The sequence below is a fragment of the Phodopus roborovskii genome, unplaced genomic scaffold (genome assembly GCF_943737965.1).
Source record: "Phodopus roborovskii unplaced genomic scaffold, PHOROB, whole genome shotgun sequence".
Lineage (NCBI taxonomy): Eukaryota > Metazoa > Chordata > Mammalia > Rodentia > Cricetidae > Phodopus > Phodopus roborovskii.
In genome coordinates, this window is record NW_026126448.1 from 7375360 (window position 1) to 7393477 (window position 18118).

At 52.3% G+C, this 18118-nt stretch overlaps 3 protein-coding genes across 6 annotated transcripts; 1 reads left to right on the plus strand and 2 right to left on the minus strand.

Annotated features, from left to right (window-relative positions):
• Positions 1-4059: 4059 nt before the first annotated feature.
• On the minus strand, positions 4060-9737 carry Btbd19 (BTB domain containing 19). 3 transcript variants are annotated; one of them, XM_051188566.1, is made up of 8 exons: positions 9350-9732; positions 7491-7704; positions 7310-7363; positions 5968-6027; positions 5159-5227; positions 4930-5061; positions 4738-4863; positions 4060-4656 (listed from the first exon to the last, which is right to left on the minus strand). In XM_051188566.1, the coding sequence occupies exons 1-8, from the start codon at positions 9433-9435 to the stop codon at positions 4522-4524; spliced, it is 876 nt and encodes a 291-aa protein (XP_051044523.1). In that variant the 5' UTR covers positions 9436-9732; the 3' UTR covers positions 4060-4521. The 3 variants fall into 3 exon arrangements, with proteins under 3 accessions (XP_051044523.1, XP_051044521.1, XP_051044522.1); XM_051188564.1 differs by having other exon boundaries at positions 4060-4863; positions 9350-9737; XM_051188565.1 differs by lacking the exon at positions 5968-6027 and having other exon boundaries at positions 4060-4863; positions 9350-9737.
• Positions 9738-11306: 1569 nt separating this feature from the next.
• On the plus strand, positions 11307-12323 carry Dynlt4 (dynein light chain Tctex-type 4). Of its 2 annotated transcripts, none has more exons than XM_051188573.1 (2): positions 11307-11338; positions 11633-12323. In XM_051188573.1, exon 2 carries the CDS (start codon positions 11644-11646, stop codon positions 12301-12303), a length of 660 nt encoding a protein of 219 aa, XP_051044530.1. In that variant the 5' UTR covers positions 11307-11338; positions 11633-11643; the 3' UTR covers positions 12304-12323. The 2 variants fall into 2 exon arrangements, with proteins under 2 accessions (XP_051044530.1, XP_051044529.1); XM_051188572.1 differs by having other exon boundaries at positions 11636-12323.
• Positions 12317-17232, minus strand: Plk3 (polo like kinase 3). Its single transcript, XM_051188540.1, has 15 exons — positions 16836-17232; positions 16627-16734; positions 16421-16537; positions 16143-16272; positions 15964-16051; positions 15148-15243; positions 14858-15056; positions 14623-14749; positions 14328-14419; positions 13991-14084; positions 13767-13850; positions 13509-13671; positions 13224-13353; positions 12946-13059; positions 12317-12837 (listed from the first exon to the last, which is right to left on the minus strand). The coding sequence occupies exons 1-15, from the start codon at positions 17043-17045 to the stop codon at positions 12646-12648; spliced, it is 1944 nt and encodes a 647-aa protein (XP_051044497.1). The 5' UTR covers positions 17046-17232; the 3' UTR covers positions 12317-12645.
• Between the last annotated feature and the right edge of the window lie 886 nt (positions 17233-18118).

The window sequence follows — 18118 nt, forward strand, 5'->3', positions numbered from 1 at the left end:
AGAATTAAGGTTAGCTGCCATATTGATGAAGACCTGTGATCCCAGCACTTAAGTGGTATTGTATGATCAGAGGTCATCCTCTGCCACATAGGGTTTGAAGTTAGCCTGGGCTACATGAAACACTGTCCTTGTATATTACTTTATTACAATTTATTTGGTGTATAGGTTGGTAGTTGGGTGTGTATGTGCTATGTTTCTAGGTCAGAGTTCAAGCCCAGCCTGTTCTATAAAGCAAGTTCAGGACAGCCAGAGCTACACAGAAAAATCCTGTCTTGAAAAAAACCAAACCAAAACAGCGACAAAACACACATACACACCAAAAAAACATAAAGCCAGCAGTGTCTGCACACACTGCTGGGGATATTAGGTAGCCCGGCAAACACAAAGCAGAACTACTAACAGGCTTTTCAGAGGCTGGCAGAGTTCTAGCCCTTTGGTTGGTTGGAAACTAAGAATTTGTACATTTCAAAAGATTTACCTAATGGCTACAAAGATGTGATGTCATGTAACAGAGGACAATAAATGACTATTGTGGGGGCCAAAGATGTCCCAAGAGAACTTGGCTCTAGACATAGCATTCCAACCTGGGCACATCATTGAGGTTCCAATCCCTTAGTCAGCCTTGCAAAAGGGGTGCTTCCTTTTAGGCTCATTGTTCACAGCTGTGTTGAAAGCTTTTAGCTGATTGCATGATCAGTCCTGTCCTGAAGAATGAGGGAGTCACTGAACGGAGCCAGTCAGAGTTGAACCACCCGAGGGGCAGTCAGTCTTGGCCACTGACCTCATCCAGCCTGAGGTAAGAAGTCCCACACTGCTTGTAGGTTGAGCTCACCCTGTGAAGCACCAAGTCCTATTCCACCCACTGGCTTAGCACCTTCCACGGCTCCCCATGCCGTAAATCAAGCCTAATCCCATCCCAGCCTCCACTAGGGCTAGCCTCCACTGCCAGACACGGGCTCTTTAAAACACTCCACTTTCTGGACAGGAATAAACCAGTGCTATTTGTAGCACCACAACTTTGAACTTGTCACTCCCTCTGCCTAGGTTCTTCCTCAGCCTCCCTTGTCCTAACCCCAAGTCAACCTTCAAAAGGAACTGGATGTTCCTGAATGTGGCAGCTTCCAGTGTTAACCTCAGCCCTTTTGAAGCTGAGGCTGGAGAATTGCTGTAAGTTTGAGACCAGCCTAAGCTGCTGAGTGAGACACTGTTCTAAAACAAAACAAGATAACCTAGAGACACACATGGTAACATACATCTCTGATTCCAGTACTAGGGAGACAGAGACAGGTGGCTCTCTGTGAGTTCAAGGCCAGCCTGGTCTATGTAGTGAGTTCTAGGACAGCAAGGACTATATAGAAGTCTCCAAAAAATAAATAAATAAATAAATAAATAAAATTAGATAAGCTGAATGACAATTGCCAGAGGGGTGGTGACATGCTCCTGTATGGCCCTGTTACTGAGTGCTGAGCTGGGCTGGTTAGTCTGAAACTGGGGGAGAGTGGCCTGGAATCCACAAGCTTCCTCTTGGTCGGTTCTGCCTACCCATGTTCCTATAGCTGGTTTGTCAAAACCAGTCTGAGGTCTTTTAATTTGCATACCCATGGTACATAGAGAGAAGTTACACAGTGCCTGAGTTCCAGCCCTGAGTGATGCGGAAGGTGCAGTGTGGATATGGGGTCACAAAGGTCTGTGGAAAGAAAACTCACTTTAGGAATGCATTTAGCCATTGCTGCAGGGGACCCCAGCTGCAAGGAACTGAAATACATTTCCTATACCCAGGGCATTTTAATTTTCTCCATATTTACATTTTAGCCAGTTGACCACCATATGCTCGGAACAACTTGAATGAGGCTTCCAAAAAGACAATGCCATGCACAGAGGCACCATAGTTTTCCCTGTTCCCTGAAGCAAGTTTTGCATAGGCCTTCATCTTCTCGGGAAATTCCCAAAGTTCACATAAGGGGAACAAAAAGTATCCTGTAGGTCAAAGTATGGATTAGGCCAGGTGCTAGCTCTCTGGAGCTAGGCCAGGTGCCAATCAGTGGGTGCTTAGGGCTAGTTGCTACCACTTTAACACCAGGCCAACAGGATACTGATACACTTGAGGACGTTTTTCCATGATTGTAGGATTGTTGAGAACATGAATGTATAGAAACTACAGTCATCTAACCTACACCATGCAGCTGAGGCACAGAACCTCTGGGAGGCTGGAAGCAAAAGGACACACCCATCCTCTGGTTTTTCTTCGTATCACTGGCCTTTTTCACCTTTCATACAAACATTTCCATAAAGGGGAACAATTTTGAGTCAACCCTTTTTCTTTCAGATTTATCGTATTTTTTATTATATCTATGCATGTTGGGGTGGTATGTATATGTGGTATTCAGACACCCGTGAAGACTAGAGACATCAGACTCCCTGGAGCTTGAGTTAGAGGTGGTTGTGAGCTACTTGAGCTGAGTACTAGGAACTGAACTCTGGTCCTTTCCAAGAGCAGCTGAGCCCTCTCTGGAGCATTACAAGATTCTCATTCTATACTCCAGGTATGTAGAATGTAGGCAAAGCTGTCCTTGAACCTAGAGGTATCTGCTCCCCAGTGCTAGGATTACAGACATGAGCCACTACACCCAGCTCCTAATCAGGGGGCATGGTGTCCATGTCTGTAATTAATTCTATCACTTGAGAAACTGAGGCAGGAGGGTCATTATGAGCTCCTTTGGTTTTGTTTTTGGAGACTACATTTTGCTATATTGCCCAAGCAGGCTAGTCTCATTCCTGCTTCAGCTTTCTTAGTGCTTAAGTCACAGGCCACCACAAGTAGTTTGATTTTTATTTATAGGTAACTCTGAGTGTCCTGAAACTCATGTAGACCGGGCTGGCCTCAAACTCAGAGATAGCCTGCTTCTGCCTCCTGAGTGCTGGGAGTAAAGGTGTGCACCTCCATGCCCAGTTTATTTTGCTTTTTAAAACAGGTCTCACCATGTAACTAACCTCGGCTGGCCTCAAACTGCTGATCCTCCTATGTCCACTTCCTGAGTACTAACATTTACAGGCCTAGTCCGCCATGGTGTTTGCCTCCTGAACACATATCGAGAGACAGCATTGTTAGCCTGCATGAAAGGTGGAGTAGACTGATGGTTTCCAGCGATTGGAATGAGTTCCAAGCTCCTGGAAACAGTTTAGAAAGCCATTCTCATCACAGCACGGTAGCAAAGCTAATGGGAGCATAGGCTTAGCTTAGTACATGGCCTCCAAAATTGTGTAAAATAAAGTAACCAAAAGCAAGAGAATTAATTAGTCGTACAAGCCGCGAATTACTTTCATTGAATACCCACTGGGTAGCCCGGTAGCCACCTGTTCAATATTGATAGAGAATACAAATAACTATCTTTAATCCATAAGATATATACGTATGTATGCATACACACACACACACACACACACACACACACACACAGTTTTGTTCTTGTTTTTGTTTGTTTTTTGAGACAGGGTTTCTCTGTGGTTTTGGAGGCTGTTCTGGAACTAGCTCTTGTAGACCAGGGTGTTTCGAACTCACAGAGATCGGCCTGTCTCTGCCTCCCCAGTGCTGGGACTAAAGGAGTATGCCACCACCACCGGGCAAGCAATGTATTTTTCTATGTCAGAATTATAATTTTATTTCCTTTTCAACTGTCCACTATCCTTCATTTTTAAATCTTGCTTTACAACTTCTTTAAAATTATTTGCTGGAAACCAGACAGTGGTGGTTTTTCTTGGGGAAAAAAATAATATAAAATATATATAGTTCCAGCTACACACACACACACACACACCACACACACACACACACACACACACACACACACACACACACACCAAAAAGTTAATTCTGGAATTCCCAAACTCAAGAGTTAAGAACTGCTAATTATCTAGGAACTTTAGTAGCTGGTCCTGGAATGAATGTATCACAACGATGGGACTATCACAAGGGTGCATTGTGCACTGAGGGAAAAGGAGTTTGGGAGCACTGGCTGGGGGTAAGGGCAGAAAAGACCCCAAAAGTGTCAGAAGGTAGGCTGCACACTAAACCAACTCGAAAGTATTATTAGAATGGAGACAGGGCATAAGGTAGGCAAGAATGAGATCCCGGTATGAGAAGGTCGAAAACACACTGATCCTGGAGCCAGGAAGCTGATTTGTTGTTAAAGAGGATAAGCTAAATAGATAACAGAGTCATCAGAACAGTGGGGCACGGAGGCGTGACCGGCAGCAGGATGCTGTGTGAGCACACAGAACAAAGGACACCTCACTTCCGGCCTCGGGGCGTCGCCCGAGCTCACGGTACAGCCCCAATTTCGGGTCCACTACCCCGCCCCTACTTCTACGCGGAGGCTTTAGGTTTTGCTCCAGACCGGGAACGATCCTTCCAGCATCTGGCTCGCTAGGTTTGCCGGGAGCGGAAGCCCGACTCGAACGCAGAGCACCTCGGGAGCTGTAGTTTGGGGTGAGATCAAATGCCTCCTAAGTTGCAGAAGTAGGTCATCTGAAATGAAGGTCCAGAAAACGGTGGTGATCCCGAGGCAGGGTTCCCCTTCGCCGTCGGCACGGTGCGCCCCGGGCTGCATCTCCTCTCCGTAGGGCGTGGCACTTCCACGCCTCCACAATTTGCTCCACCTGTAGAAGAAAGCTGGTCACCAGGCAGTCTGAAGTCCCTGGCAAGGGCCCGGGCTCCTCATCCCCACGTGGCGTCCGCACCGGGATGAACGGCTCCCGTCGGTTCTGCTCTTCCAGAGCGCTCAGCTCTGCCGGAGCCAGCAAGGGTAGTCTCAGCTCTCGAACCACTGGAGCTGCCACCTCGGCCACCGGTCGCTCCAACACCGCCTGTGGAATCGGACCTTGAGCCCCTTGGAGCGGCTTCGCCCTCCGCCTCCCCCAGATCCCACTCACGGCGCCCACGCGCGCCCAGCTTCGGGCTGCCTTGACCAGTTCGGCCTCATCCACGCAGAGCTTGTCACTGCGTAACACGGGCAGCAGCGCAGCGGAGGACAACTCCAGGAAGCCACGTGTGCGGAGCGCCTCCTGTGGATCGGTGTATCGATCAGGGCAGAGAAGAGTGGCGTTGGGGGTGGGGGCAGTGGGACACAGGCTACAAAAGTATAATGTTGGGGAGCTGTACCTGGCTGTGAGCCTCTATGAAGGCTATGCACCGCTCCTGCAGCAGCCCCAGGCCAAAGGTTACAGCAACCTGAGAGCAGAGTGAAGGAGGTCAGTCTAGAGACTGGAGAGGCTGTGTAACCCAGCTCTACACACTAAGGACTGCCACAAGCCTGAGCGCAATCCAATGGGGAGGCTGACAGCACACGCATTGTCTCATGAAACTGACCTTGGGAAAGCACAGTGGCCCATGAACACACAAGCAGGTATTAAAGGACACCATGTTCAGGTCCAAGCTTGGCTTCTAAACTCTACATCCTACCTTTCTCCTATCCCTGCTTAGAGCTATTTCCCACTCTTGGGTTTTGTTTTGGGGTTTGTATTTTTTTTTTTTTTCTAATACAGGGTTCCCTTTGTAGGCCTGGCTGGCCTTGAACTCAGACCCATCAGCCTCTGCCTCTCAAGTGCTGGGATTAAAGCCATGTACCACTACAATCTCCCTGGCTCCATTTCCCACTCTTAATAGCAGACCACTATGTAGCCCTGGCTGGCCTTGAACTCAGATCCGAATGTCTCTGCTTCCTGAATACTGGGATTAAAGGCATGTACTGCCTTTCCCAGCCCTTTGACTCTTCCTCCTACGGATGACGTTCCTGATGTACTCCACACCCCCACAGATTTGGGCATAGAGTTTATCTCCTAAGCATCCTTGAGCACACATGCCCTCATATTCCTTAGCAGATGTAGCCAGTCAAGGCTTCTGCCATGTGGAGATGCCAGGACCACATTCTAAAAGTCAGATTCCTCCCAGGGCTGCCCAGCCATACCTACCTGTAGGGCCTCACAAACCAACTCCACATCCAGCACCTTTACCACAAACTCCAGGCATAACTGGGGACAGAAATGAAAGTGAATTGTGTGGTGGTATCCCTCCTTCCAAGACCTCAGGTAGGCTTGGAACAATGAGTCACCCAGGCTCCCAGCAGCCCCAGAGCCATCTTGACCTCCCCAGATTTGGGAAACGGAAAAGACCCATCCAAACCCTCTAGCTTCCCCCTCCCATTCTACCTTCCTGTACTTGTTCCCCTCCTTGACTCAATGACACTTCTATTTTTTAACAGAAACTTAAATTTTATGCTTGACATCTCTCTTCTAGAAAAGCACTGGGTTGTGCCAGCTGTCTCAGAGCCACCCACCTCTCTTGGACTGCCATTTCTGTCTTGGCCACACCCTCTTGACTTTGATCCTAATCTGACAGGCCTTTCCTTTTTCCTTTTCTCTCAATCCCTTTTTCCCTTAGCCCCCTTGTCCAAAACTTGTAAGTGAATCTCCACCACCCTTGCATTATATGGACTCTGGGGGAGAGGGAGTTGCTATGTAGCCTTGGCTGGCATTAGAACTCAGTCTGTAGACCAAATTGGCCATGAGCTTGGATTATCCTCCCCTACTCTGCCTACTGAGTGCTGGAAATACAGATACATATACATGGATAGTGCTAGAAGTTGAATCCCGGGCCTATAACATGCTAGGCAAGTGTTCTACCACTGAACTATACTCCCAGCCTAAAGCACAAATTATCGAAGCACCTGCATGAACCAGCTTCCTGGTACCCTCCCAATTCACCCCACAATCATGTTCCCAATCCAACCACACTTCTTACCTAAGCAGCTCCTTGATTGCCCTGTGACTATAATGCCATCTTCCCACTCTCCTGAACAAAACCCTACTTGTTCTTCCAGTTCTAACACAAAAGTTCCCTTCTCCAGGAATCTCTATACACCAGCAGTCTGCCTATCACACTTAGACCTCTACTTTTTAAGTTTAGCTCTTTGAAACTAAGTCTCACTCTGTAGCCCAGGCTAGCCTTAACTCTCTAGGTAATTCAGGCTGGCCTTAATATGCTATCCTCCCCAGCCTTCTGGGAATACTAGCCTGAAGCACCATGGCCCATGAATGTTAAGAGTCTTCATATGTCTCTCCAATTACAGAACCAAAGCCAATTTACCCTTGTACTGCAGAACCAGCCATAAATGCTACTGCTGTTTACTCAGCACACACTGAGCATGTGCAGATCCTGAATACATACTTCTGTCTGCGTGAGAAGGTCAGATTATGTGAAGGAGGCTATGAACTGAAAGCAAGGGAAACAAGATGGCCTGCCTGAGACACTTACCTCCCGAAGTTCCTCTAGTCCATATTCCACAGCGGCTGTCAGCACCTCCAGCACCTGCACAGGGGGTGGTGGTTGAGGGAGCAGAAGGGAGTTTCCCCTGCCCTTCAACCCACAGCATAACGTGCAGACTCCTGCCTCTTGCAGCCTCTCTCCTACCCTGACCCCTGCTTGGTAAGCTCACAGAGTAGCGGTGCAGCTTGACACTGTTGGTATACAGGAACTCCAGCACAGCTAAGAAGGCTTCGGCTGGCACAGTGCTTAGCACCACAGGACTAGGTTCCCCAAGGCCCGGCTCTGTGCCCAAGAGTCTCTGGAAGAAGTTGCATCTACAGGCCAACAAACACCGGTGGGCAAACACCTCTTGCCGTTCTTGACCAACCACAAAGCAAACATCGCTGCGGAAGAGAGGACAGAGAGCCAGAGAAAGGAATCTTGAATCACATTATACTTTTTGGCTTTGCCTCTGCCACACTGGGGCTTACCTTCTTTTTATGTAAGGTCAAAACCCAAGTCTGGGAGACACAGGCCTAAACTCTAGTCTCAGTTCTACCCTGTGACTTTCTATCTTTGATTTTCAGACTCCTCAGTTGAGACCACAAGTCTCAGAGGAGTTGACTCTGCTTGGTCAAAGAGGGGATGTTCCTATTTAGGCATCTGTACTAGCCTGTGCTTGGAGTTCTGACAGGATATACCCCCAGCTGCAGCCACCCAGAGCACCACCTGTGCACAGTCACTGTGTTCCCTTTTAAAAGGGCCCACTTCCCATCATCCTCTCCCCACCCTTTCCTCTCTGCCTCTTTCTCCTACTGCTCCTGTCTCTAGAGGCTGGTCCCCCTCCCCTTTCTCCTTTTTCCAATCCTTCCCCCTTAATAAAAAAAAAAAAAAAAACCCTCTGCTTTCTTTCTGTTGCATGGTGTCTTTCTCTCTTGAGCCACTTTTTTTTGTTTTGTTTCAGATTCTGAAACAGGGTTTGCCTGCCTCTGCCTCCCGAGTGCTGGGATTGAAGGCGTGTGCCACCGGTGTGTGCCACCACTGCCTGTCAAGCCACTTTTCTTAATTACAACAGGGGATACCAGGGTTCATGCAAGCAAGATTGCTCTCTCCCCAGTCTGAGTCTTGGGGGAAAGGAAACTCCTTGTGGTACTGCTTCCACGAGATGCCAACTCAGCGTCTTTGCTCTTCCTCCCGTAGGAGGGTGTGAGGATGTGGGGAGCACAGCACATTGACTGCAAACAGACATGGCAGTGATACACCCTCATGAGGTGAGACCACATTTTCCATCTTCATGATCACTTCCTGCCTCAGTCTCTGAAGCTCTGCATAAGGTAGAGGGAGGCAGGCAGCAGAGAGCTTCAGCCTCCAACGCCTTCTACTCCCCGGCTCAAGGCCTAACGGTCCACTCTTACAGCCAGACTGTGACACTCTGCCCTCAAAGGAGTTATGACGGTCGCTAACCCTGAGGGAGCAGGCAGCCTCAGACAGTGGGGATGGGAAGTGGCATTCTGTGTCCCATGACCAGCCCTGCCCCCAGTAAACTCTATTCCTGGTTTCAGACAGCACTAGCCTCTTGGGCAAGCAGTGGGAGGTCAGCAACCTTGAACTACTTCCTGTCTGGGTCTCTGACCTAATCCTTTGTGCCCCGTTCCTCTCATGGATCCCTGGAGTCCTCTGCTCCAGTCCCTTCAAGGAGAAGTCCCATCACTTAGTTGAATATCCACGGGAGTGAGCCAAGTCAAACCCACTTTCCAGGGCTGACAGGGTTAAGGATTCCTTCATCCATCCAGAGAAGGAAGGAACAACTTTGCCTGAGTTCACACAGCTGCCCTTCTCTATCCCCCAATGCCCTCACTTCTGACTCAGGATAGCATGGACACAGGCCAGTAGACACACTTGCTACTCGACTTCCTCATAGACTGAGTGCACCCGGGAGGCCAAGTGCTCTTCCTGGCCTCTTCACCCTTAGCCTCCTCAAATGTACAGACTCATGAGAGCCAGCTAGGGAAAACCCACCAAGGGGAGGGGGGGAGGGCACTGTCTCACCTGTACCGGGGATTGTTCACAAGGTTCCGGAGTGCTGTGGAAAAGGGTATACTTTGCCCATGCACAACCAGTCCTGGGCTCTCCATTTGTGGGATGAGCAACAGAACAAAGTGGGGAATGGCCTAGCAGGCCCAGCCAGGCCAAGAGCTGGTGAGGCAAGGGAGGCCTGAGAGGAAGAACAGAAGCTGTCGAGGCTGTTAGTGAGGAGCTGAGGTTTCAGAAGAGGCCCAGGGCCCTGAAGGAGGCCTGAGGTTCAGTAAAGGGCTGCAGGTACAGAGAGGACCCAAAGAAGCTGAGGCTGGAAAGGCCTATGATCCCAGAGAAGCTGGTGGTGGATGAGGCCCAGGTTGGGAGCCTGCCCAGACAGCGGCTGGGTGGGAAGCCTGTGGGTTTCCATAGAAACTGGAGCTGAGCCTGGGGAGGCCCCGCCCATCTCCCTATCGGCCCAGGAAAAAATTTCATCTAGAAGAGCTCTGAGAAGAGTTCAGGGGTCCTCATGCTGGCTCCTGCCTACACTTGGTTCAGAGTTCAAGACCTCTGCCTGCCCTCCTAATCTCTTCCCTACAGGTTCAGTTTAGAACCGGGAGAGCCAAGCCTGAGACATCACCTCATCAGGGAAAATTCTCACCCCTAAGTATGGTTCCCAGAGCTCAGACTTAGTTTACCTGGGGGGTAGGGGAGCAGCCCCATGCCTCCCAGAGTAGGAGGGGTGAGGTGTCAGTTCCACAAGCAGCACACAGCCCCTGGCATCCCTGAGAAGCAACCAGCCCTAGAGGCATTTTGTACTAGATACTGGGGCGCGAAGGCAGTATGGCCAGGGGGCACAAGTCCCAGGGCCCCTGAGTGGGTCAGCAGAAGTCAAGAGACTGGATGGACTTAGATTCACCATTGAGTCATACTATGCTAGGCCTGGGTCTTTCCCACTGAGGCCAAAGGCCTCCCCTCCTCAGCACACAGCTCTGAAGTAAGGAAGTCATCCAAGCCCCACCCTAGTGCTGCCCTGAAGCGGAAATGTTTGTCCTTGTTGAGGCTGATGGGAGAATGTAAAACCATGACGTACTCTTTCCTGTGAGGCCAGATACTGGATTCCTAAGAAGCCACCCCCGTAGTCTAAGGCCCCTGGAACTTGTTCACAAACGGCCAGATCCAATGACTGGACACTTCATAAGAAACTGGCTTGAAAGCAAGCACATTTCTGAGGAGCGCACCCCTCTACACCCCTGCCCCTCACCTGTGATGCTCTAGAACTTCAAGCCCCTGTGGGACCCCTTCCCCCAACTCAGGGCACCCTCCTTCCCCTCAGCAGGTGCTCATAGCAGTAACACTAAGATTTATTCGGGAGTTTGGCTGGAGGGAGGAGTTCTGGGAGGAAAGGGTATGCTTGCCACAGCAGCCCCATGGTAACTGCACAACACAAGCCTTCCCCACCCACAGGCCAGTCAGGCCAGCTCAGTAAAGACTGTGAGACCAGCAGAGCTTGGAGGCCAAAGGCTGCAGGTGAGTCAGGTGCCTGAGGGAGTTTCAGGAGAAGAGGGCATGCATCCCACAGATGATTCTGATGGGGTGAGAGACCTAAGGAAGAGGATAGATGTTGCTACCCTTGTTGCCTGTAGCAGGTCAAGGGGGGGGGGGGAGGGTATAAGTCACACCCTACTTAGAGCAGGGAAGATGATTAAGTCCTATACTTCTGAGGCTAGAGAGATCTATGGGAGTGACGGAGTTGGGTCTGTCCCTTCTGGCTATGGATTGAAGAGACCCAGAAACCAGCTTCATGTCCCCATCTTGCTGACGAAATCAAGTGTGTGGGGGGGGTTGGATTTACCGATCACCCAGTCACCCTCTACAGTGACCAAGGGAAAAGAACTCTGGGTAGAGGTTCTATGATCATAAACTAAGCAACCCCTTCCCTTGCTTATATCTCTAACAATACTAATCTCCCCTAAGCAGTCCATGCACTCCCAATTTGATCTACTTGTTCCAAAGATACAGGTAAACGGATATGGAAGAGGTAGACATGGCCATATATGCCTATAGGTTACTAGGGAGGCTCTGAGTATTGCACATTCTGTAGTCCCATCACTCAGGAATTGTAGGTAGGAGGATGGAGTTCAAAGCCAGCCTCAGTTACAGAGTTGGAGGCCATGTGAGACTGTCTCAAACATACACAGAAAGAAGAAAGAGAAACAAAGAAAGAAAATCTCAACTTCACTGGCTGAGGCTGAGTGTAGGGAGTGTAGGGAGATCTTAGCCAGTGAGGGCCACTCCTCAGTGTGGATCTTCCAGCAGGCACGTCCATGGCTGGCAAGACTCTGCTATCTGGACGCCAGGAAGAAGAGACTACCAAAGACCTGGCTCTGAAATTACCACCAGGGAAGTCTGGAGGTCATCTGCCCAGCATTGATGAGACCCGACCTATTGGCCCAGGCCCAGCCTCCCGTCGTGGCTCCTTGCTGAGTCTACACCCATCCTTCTCGCGCCGCAACTCACTGGCAGGACCCCTAGTAGGTCCTGGAGGTCGACGACCATCCCTGGGCCCAATGCCCCCTTTAGGTTCACGAGTTAGCTTTTCTGGGCTACCCCTGGTGCCTGCCCGTAGGATGGCACCCTCATACCGCACAGAACCTGCGCCAGGGGAGCACTGGGAAGCAGCAAGCGCCCAGTGTGTCCTGGAGGCAACACTGCACTCAGGGCTGAGCAACGTGAGCTACTCAGGTAGCGAGGCTGGGAAACTGGCACAGGCGCTGTGTGAACAGATACGCACGCGTGTGCGGGACCTCTGCCTACCCCGCTACAAACTGGTATGCAATGTGGTGCTAGGGCCACGCGAGAGACAGGGCGTGCACGTGGTCAGCCGCGCACTCTGGGATGCAGTGCACGATGGACTGGCCTCTGCCACCTTCACGAACACGTCACTGTTTGCCGTAGCTACTGTCCACGCGGTCTACTGGGAATGATAAGACCCTCAAGTTCTGAAAAACGGTTTATTATCCCAGGAGGAGGCCCTCCTGGGGCTCACATCCCAATAAATAAATGTCTGTTAATAAATAAAAGTGGTCCATAAATAATGCCCCCTAGCTGGGAGCTAAGGCTCAGGCTATCTCAGGGAGAAAGGGGAAGAGACAGGGAGGGCAGGCCATCCCCAACTGTAGTAAAGCTGGTCCCTGACTGCCTGGGGGATTCAGCCCAGAGCCCCCAGTGAGGCACCAAAGGGACAGGAAGGGCCACAAAGGCAAGGGCCAGAGCCTTTCAGGCAAAGGCCTGGGGTCTGGATCACAGCCTGCGCTGCAGGTTGGAACCTAAGCAGGACTCCGATCCCTGAGCAGGCGCAGCGCATAGCGCAGTCGCTGGCGCAGGTCTGGGGAGCAGCCCAGCTGCCGGAGGTGGGAAGCGAGGTAAGTACAAGCACTGCGATTTCGGGCCACAAAAGTCACAAGGAGAGGCTCCCAGCCACTGAGGATCAGCTTTGTGTGGTCCCCATAGAAGTTCACCTGTGAACAGAAAGTAACAGTGTTCAGGGCTGGGACACCAGACCCATATACCTTCCCAGAACCCTGGGCCTACTGGACCTTCCCTCCAACTGCAGGATGGGCTCTTACCTGCACAGTGCCATCACTAAACAGCATGAGTAGGGCCTGATCAGTCTTGACCCACTGCAACAACAAGGGCGGGGCAGGCACCTCTACCTCTTCCACACTGGGCAGATCTCCACCCTGAAAGAACGGGCAGGCCAGGTCACTAGACTGGCATGGGCTGGGTCTCTTCCTATGGCTGTCTCCTGCCCCTACAGGATCTGCCACTACCAGCAGTGGGGAAGCAGAAGGCATCACGATGCATTAGTCCCTAAAGCCCCCCCCCCCCACTGCAGTCCACACACCTTCATGAGATGCTGCTCCATGTAGGAGGCGAAATACCGAAGGATGCCCAGCTGAGGCCGCAGAGCACGGGGTACAGAACCCACAGAGAAGGAGAAGCGCTTCGTGCTGGTGGGGTTGTAGTGCACCATCCTGAAAGTGGGCGTGTAGAGAGAGAGGAACCTGCAGTTTTCGTTCCTCCCCTTTGGACTCGAAACCCCAGACCCCTGAACACAGAAACACACACCAAAGTGCAACCCTGCTTGGTGCAATAGCCTAAATACAAAGCACCCCAGAATAGCACTTACTTCCTATTGGCTGACAGGGCCATGTGTGTGCCATCGTTGAAGAGCACGGCTACACGGCGGCTGGACAGCTGATACCCAAAGCCAAACTTGTTGGAGTAGTCAACCCACTTGCTGACCCACACCAGAGGCTCTGGCTGCGCCAGCGGAGCAGGGTTCTCTTCCGCTGTTACAGGAGAGGAGGGAGTGAAGACATTCCCCTGGCCTCCAGGTCAAAAAGAACTTGGCAAAATATTCACATGTACCAGAGCCCAGTCTTACCTGGGGGCATGAAGGCCACACAGTTCCTCAGTGCACAGAGGGCAGACTCTACCACTGTGGCCACAGTCAAACCTTCTTCAAATCCTGAGGGGACAGAGGGCACTGACATTTAGCCAACAAACAGCCTCCCTGGGCCCAGGTCATGTTCCTAGGCCTACTACTTCCTTCTGGCCCGTGGTGTCCACCCAGTGACTTCCAGCACCTCTCATCTTCTGGCTCCTCACCATCTCCACTGCTTGCCAGTGTCCCACGGGGTGAGCTGTCCTCAGCAGCTGTCTCTACCAAGCTGACAGGGGCCAGACCTGAAGCTGCTGGAGCCTGGATGGTTGGGTAGACAGGGAGTGAGATCAGGCCCCAGAATCCAAACCCTTGAAAGTCCAATGGCCCAGCCCTGTCCCTAATGGCTCTCAGGGCACCCCAGGTCACCCTCAGCTGGCTAATGAGACACAGCCAATTAGGCCACCACGAGGTTGGATGCTTCATCAGCCTTTTATGTTGGGCTTCCCTCAGCTGCTAGGGTTAGGGTGAGTCAGGGGAATAATGCTCACGTGAGCACCTCACCTCAGGCCTGACATCTGGATGACCGATGGATGTGCGCATCAGGCCGCTCACCAAGCAGGAGACGTTATCCCGTTCCTCAGAATGGTTCTTATCTGGTGGCGAGGGAGAATAGAGCCCTCAGTATCCTGCCTGACCACATTTCCTAAAGTGTTCATACAAGCTGGGCTTCCCAACTGTCTAGACAACACATGTTCTCCCCAAGAGTCTACAGGGTACTCCCCGACTCAAACAAATGTAACAAGCCACTACAACATTCTGCTGCTCTATACCCTCAGCCCATTGACACCTGACTCACTCTTGTTCTTTTTCCTGCCAAACAGGCTCTTGGTAACTTTGGCAAACAGACTCCTCGCAGGGTTGGGGGGTGTGAGATCTGGGGCTGTCACACAAGCACTGACTGGGAGCCGATCGGGGGTGTAGCCCTGAGGAAGAGAGTCATGCAAACAGAGAAGTGAGACCCTAAGAGTCCTGTTCCCATTTATGCTTTCAGGACATGCACACAGAACCGGGGTATCTGGAGAACCACAGACCTTCGTAAAGAAGTCATAGCGCAGGATCTGTTCAATAGAGGGGCGGTCCCGGGGTGAAGCCCGAAGGATGGCAGCCAGCAGCTGACGGGCAGGCAGTGAGAGGCTGGCAGGCAGCGTGTAATGAACCTGCTTGATGCAGCGGTATGTTTCCTTCAGGTCAGCTGTCTCAAATGGGGGGCTCCCACATAGGAGTGTGTACCTGTGCCCAGGAATGGAGGGTCAGGATTCAAGTGGTGGGAACACCCCATCCATGCATCTGCCACCTGTCTGCCAATGACCCTGGCACTCACATGACACAACCAAGTGACCACACATCTGCCTCGGGGCCATGGCCTTGTCTCAGCAGCACTTCTGGAGCCACATAGTTGGGAGTGCCACAGATGGTCCTGAAAGAGGGCAGGGCGGAGAGGGGAAGGCTCAGACCCAGCCCAACCCCCGCCCCCATTCCTGCCCTGCTGTGAGTTCAGACAAAGCAGCTGCCTGTCACCAAAGGCCAGAGAGCTCCTGCTTGTCTTGGGACAATGGATGCTGAGAATGGCAGCTGAGTCCAGTCTAGTCCAGCTGCTCAGCTGCTCTGCAGGACAAGAGGAGGCCCTGACCCCATCACAGCCCACTCTCCCAAGGTCAATACAGAGGGTCCATGACTGATCCCTTCCCCCACTCCCTTCTGTCAAGTACACATTAGGCTGTCACCTCCCAGGGTCTGTGCTGCACACCAGCTGTCATATCCTCCATAAACACTCACCTGCCTACCACACACACTATCTGTGTTACACACAACACACCCTGTCACGGGGGGTCTTCTTAGACACTCAGGGTATCATGTCCCGCCATTCCCACACCCTGTCTTATATGCTCACTGCCTGGCCTGTTTTCCCTTCCAAAAGTCCTTAGACTCCCATCTATGTCAGGGACTCAAGGCAGCTGCCCCTCTGTGCCCACATTCCTCAGATTGTCCTAGGTTGCCACCTTTACCTTTACATACAGGCAGCCCATCACCCCATCCCTATTTATCCCAAGCACATATCAGGTCATCTTCCTTTCCACATGCACACTGTACATCATCGATGTCACATACAGACCACGGCCATCATCCCCTCACTCACTTTTTTCTCTGCTCAGGAGGCTCTAACCGAGCTGCCAGCCCAAAATCCCCCACCTTCAGTTCCATGTTGTCAGTGATGAAAAAATTTCCTAGACAGTGGCAGAGAGAAGTGTCAGATTCTTCACTCCCTCTCTTCCCTCCCCAGATTCCCACCCTTCCAACCAGACCCAGGAATCTCACCCAGCTTGAGGTCTCTGTGCAGGATACCCCTCTGGTGCAAGTACTTGAGGCCAGAAAGGATCTGGCGCAGGTAGTATCGAACCTCTGGCTCCAACAGGGTGTGCCGGGCTTTCCAGATGTGGGCCAGGGACTGCAGAAAGACAGTTTCAGTCCCTGCTTGCCTTCCCAGACCCGCCCTCCATCTGTGCTTGCTAAGGATGACAGGAACCCAGCTTTGGATATTGAGAATCGCTTCCTTTCCCACCCCTGTTCCCGATGAATCCCCCTCTATTCCAGACCTTTCGGCTACAGAGCTCCAAGAAAATGTATATGTTGTCAGCATCCTCGAAATGGTGCGAAAAGCGAACGATATGGCGGTGCTGTAGGTCTCGGTGCAACTCGATCTCGTTTAGGATCTGCGACGAGAGCGCGAGATCATCATCTTTCCAGGGTTCCCACGCCACCACCCCCTCCCTACCCCTTGGTCCTCAGGGCCTGGACCCACCTTCTCGCGCTGATGCGGCTTGGCGACGCGGCTCTGCGGGATGATTTTGACCGCGTAGGCTACACCGGTCTCGGTGTCAGTGGCTTCATAGCAGCGGGCAAAGCCCCCCTAGGAGGAGGAGGATGTGTGGGTCTGCGAGCTCCTGGGAGGCAGGGTCGGGCCCGGAGGGGAACCTCCGTCAGCGCCACCCCAAAGCCCCCGTGACCTACCTTGCCCAACAAGCGGCCCTTGATGTAGGTACGGCCGCTGCACGGATCGGTGATAAGGCGACCCGGGTCCGGCGCCCGTGGCCCGGCCAGCACCTCAGGCTCCGACCGCGGTGAGGCACTAGCAGGCGGCCCCGGTCCAGCGGGGGGCGCGGGCAGGGCGGCCGCACGCGGGAAGGGGCGCGGGGACAAGAAGCCGGCGGCGGGCTCCATGCGGGCGGCGCGGCGTAGCGCCCGCCCGAGCAGGCTCTCGGTTCCGCCCGGCCCCGGCTGCGCGTGGCGCCGCCTGGTTTCTCTACTCTGCGATCACGCCCGAGGGAGCCCGGCGTTTTTATCAATGAACGCCTGCCCCCTCCCGGGTGTCTCGTCATCCCGAGCTCCGCCCTTTTCCTGGCAGACAGGCTTGGAGAAGCCCCGCCCTCTGATCGGCTCACGTCACTAGAAAGTCCCCCCCCTCCGTCCGGCCACGCCTCCTGCTCTTGCCTTAAAGGAGCGGTGGTAGTGTTTATCGTCCCAGCAGGTGCGAGGCTGCTCCTCTGTTTTTCTCCCTGCTACCCCGTCCACGTGGTGACCGTGTGCTTTCTTTCTTCATCCTCCCGGGTATACGCCGAAGTCGGAATGGAGGCCAGGTGTCCGGAGGCCTCTTCTGAGCAACAAGGATCAGCGTTCCAGCTGGGAGAGGAAAGGCAGGGGTGGCGCAAACTTTCCTCGGTGCACGTCACCAACGCGGGCGGTCTCCTGTGAGCGTCTCATGCTCTGGGACACAGCCCACAGTTGTAGCCTAGTGCTGCCCTCTTTGGGCGCTATGGAACAGCACGTTTCGGAGCCAGATTTACCTGGTCTGGGACTGTACAATGGGTTTGTGGAACAGAGCCCTGTATTCATGGTTTTTTGTTTTCAAGGTTTCTCTTTGTAACCCTGTCTGTCTGTCTGTCTGTCTGACATAGAGCTCTGTAACTCTATGTCTACACAGAGCTGTCTGTCTGTGTCTGTCAGTCCTGGAACTCACTCCGTAGACCAAGCTGGCCTCGAATTTAGAGATCCACCAGCCTCTGCCTCCAGAGTGCTGGGATTAAAGGCTTCACCGTAGAATCGTAATCCCTCTGACGTTGGTGGGCTTTGTTTTCGCTCTGAGCTATCCATTCAGGCCTCAGTTTTACCGAAAGCATCTGGTAACTGACAGGCACTGCCTCCACTAAGAATGATCAGAGCTACAGCCCTACTTTAGTTTACATGAATCTGCTTTATGGAAGCAGTACACAAACAAAGTAATTACAGGCTGTGAA

Excerpts from the sequence above, each read along its gene's own strand:
- Btbd19 (XM_051188564.1), bottom strand. The coding sequence starts at position 9,435 with ATGGAGAGCCCAGGACTGGTTGTGCATGGGCAAAGTATACCCTTTTCC. Across the intron at positions 5,228-5,967 it reads TGGTTTGTGAGGCCCTACAG|GTTGCTGTAACCTTTGGCCT; the intron begins GTAGGTATGGCT and ends CTCTGCTCTCAG. Across the intron at positions 5,062-5,158 it reads TCATAGAGGCTCACAGCCAG|GAGGCGCTCCGCACACGTGG; the intron begins GTACAGCTCCCC and ends ACCGATCCACAG.
- Dynlt4 (XM_051188573.1), top strand. The coding sequence starts at position 11,644 with ATGGCTGGCAAGACTCTGCTATCTGGACGCCAGGAAGAAGAGACTACC.
- Plk3 (XM_051188540.1), bottom strand. The coding sequence starts at position 17,045 with ATGGAGCCCGCCGCCGGCTTCTTGTCCCCGCGCCCCTTCCCGCGTGCG. Across the intron at positions 15,057-15,147 it reads TGGTCACTTGGTTGTGTCAT|GTACACACTCCTATGTGGGA; the intron begins GTGAGTGCCAGG and ends TCCTGGGCACAG. Across the intron at positions 13,851-13,990 it reads ACTGGCAAGCAGTGGAGATG|GATTTGAAGAAGGTTTGACT; the intron begins GTGAGGAGCCAG and ends CTGTCCCCTCAG.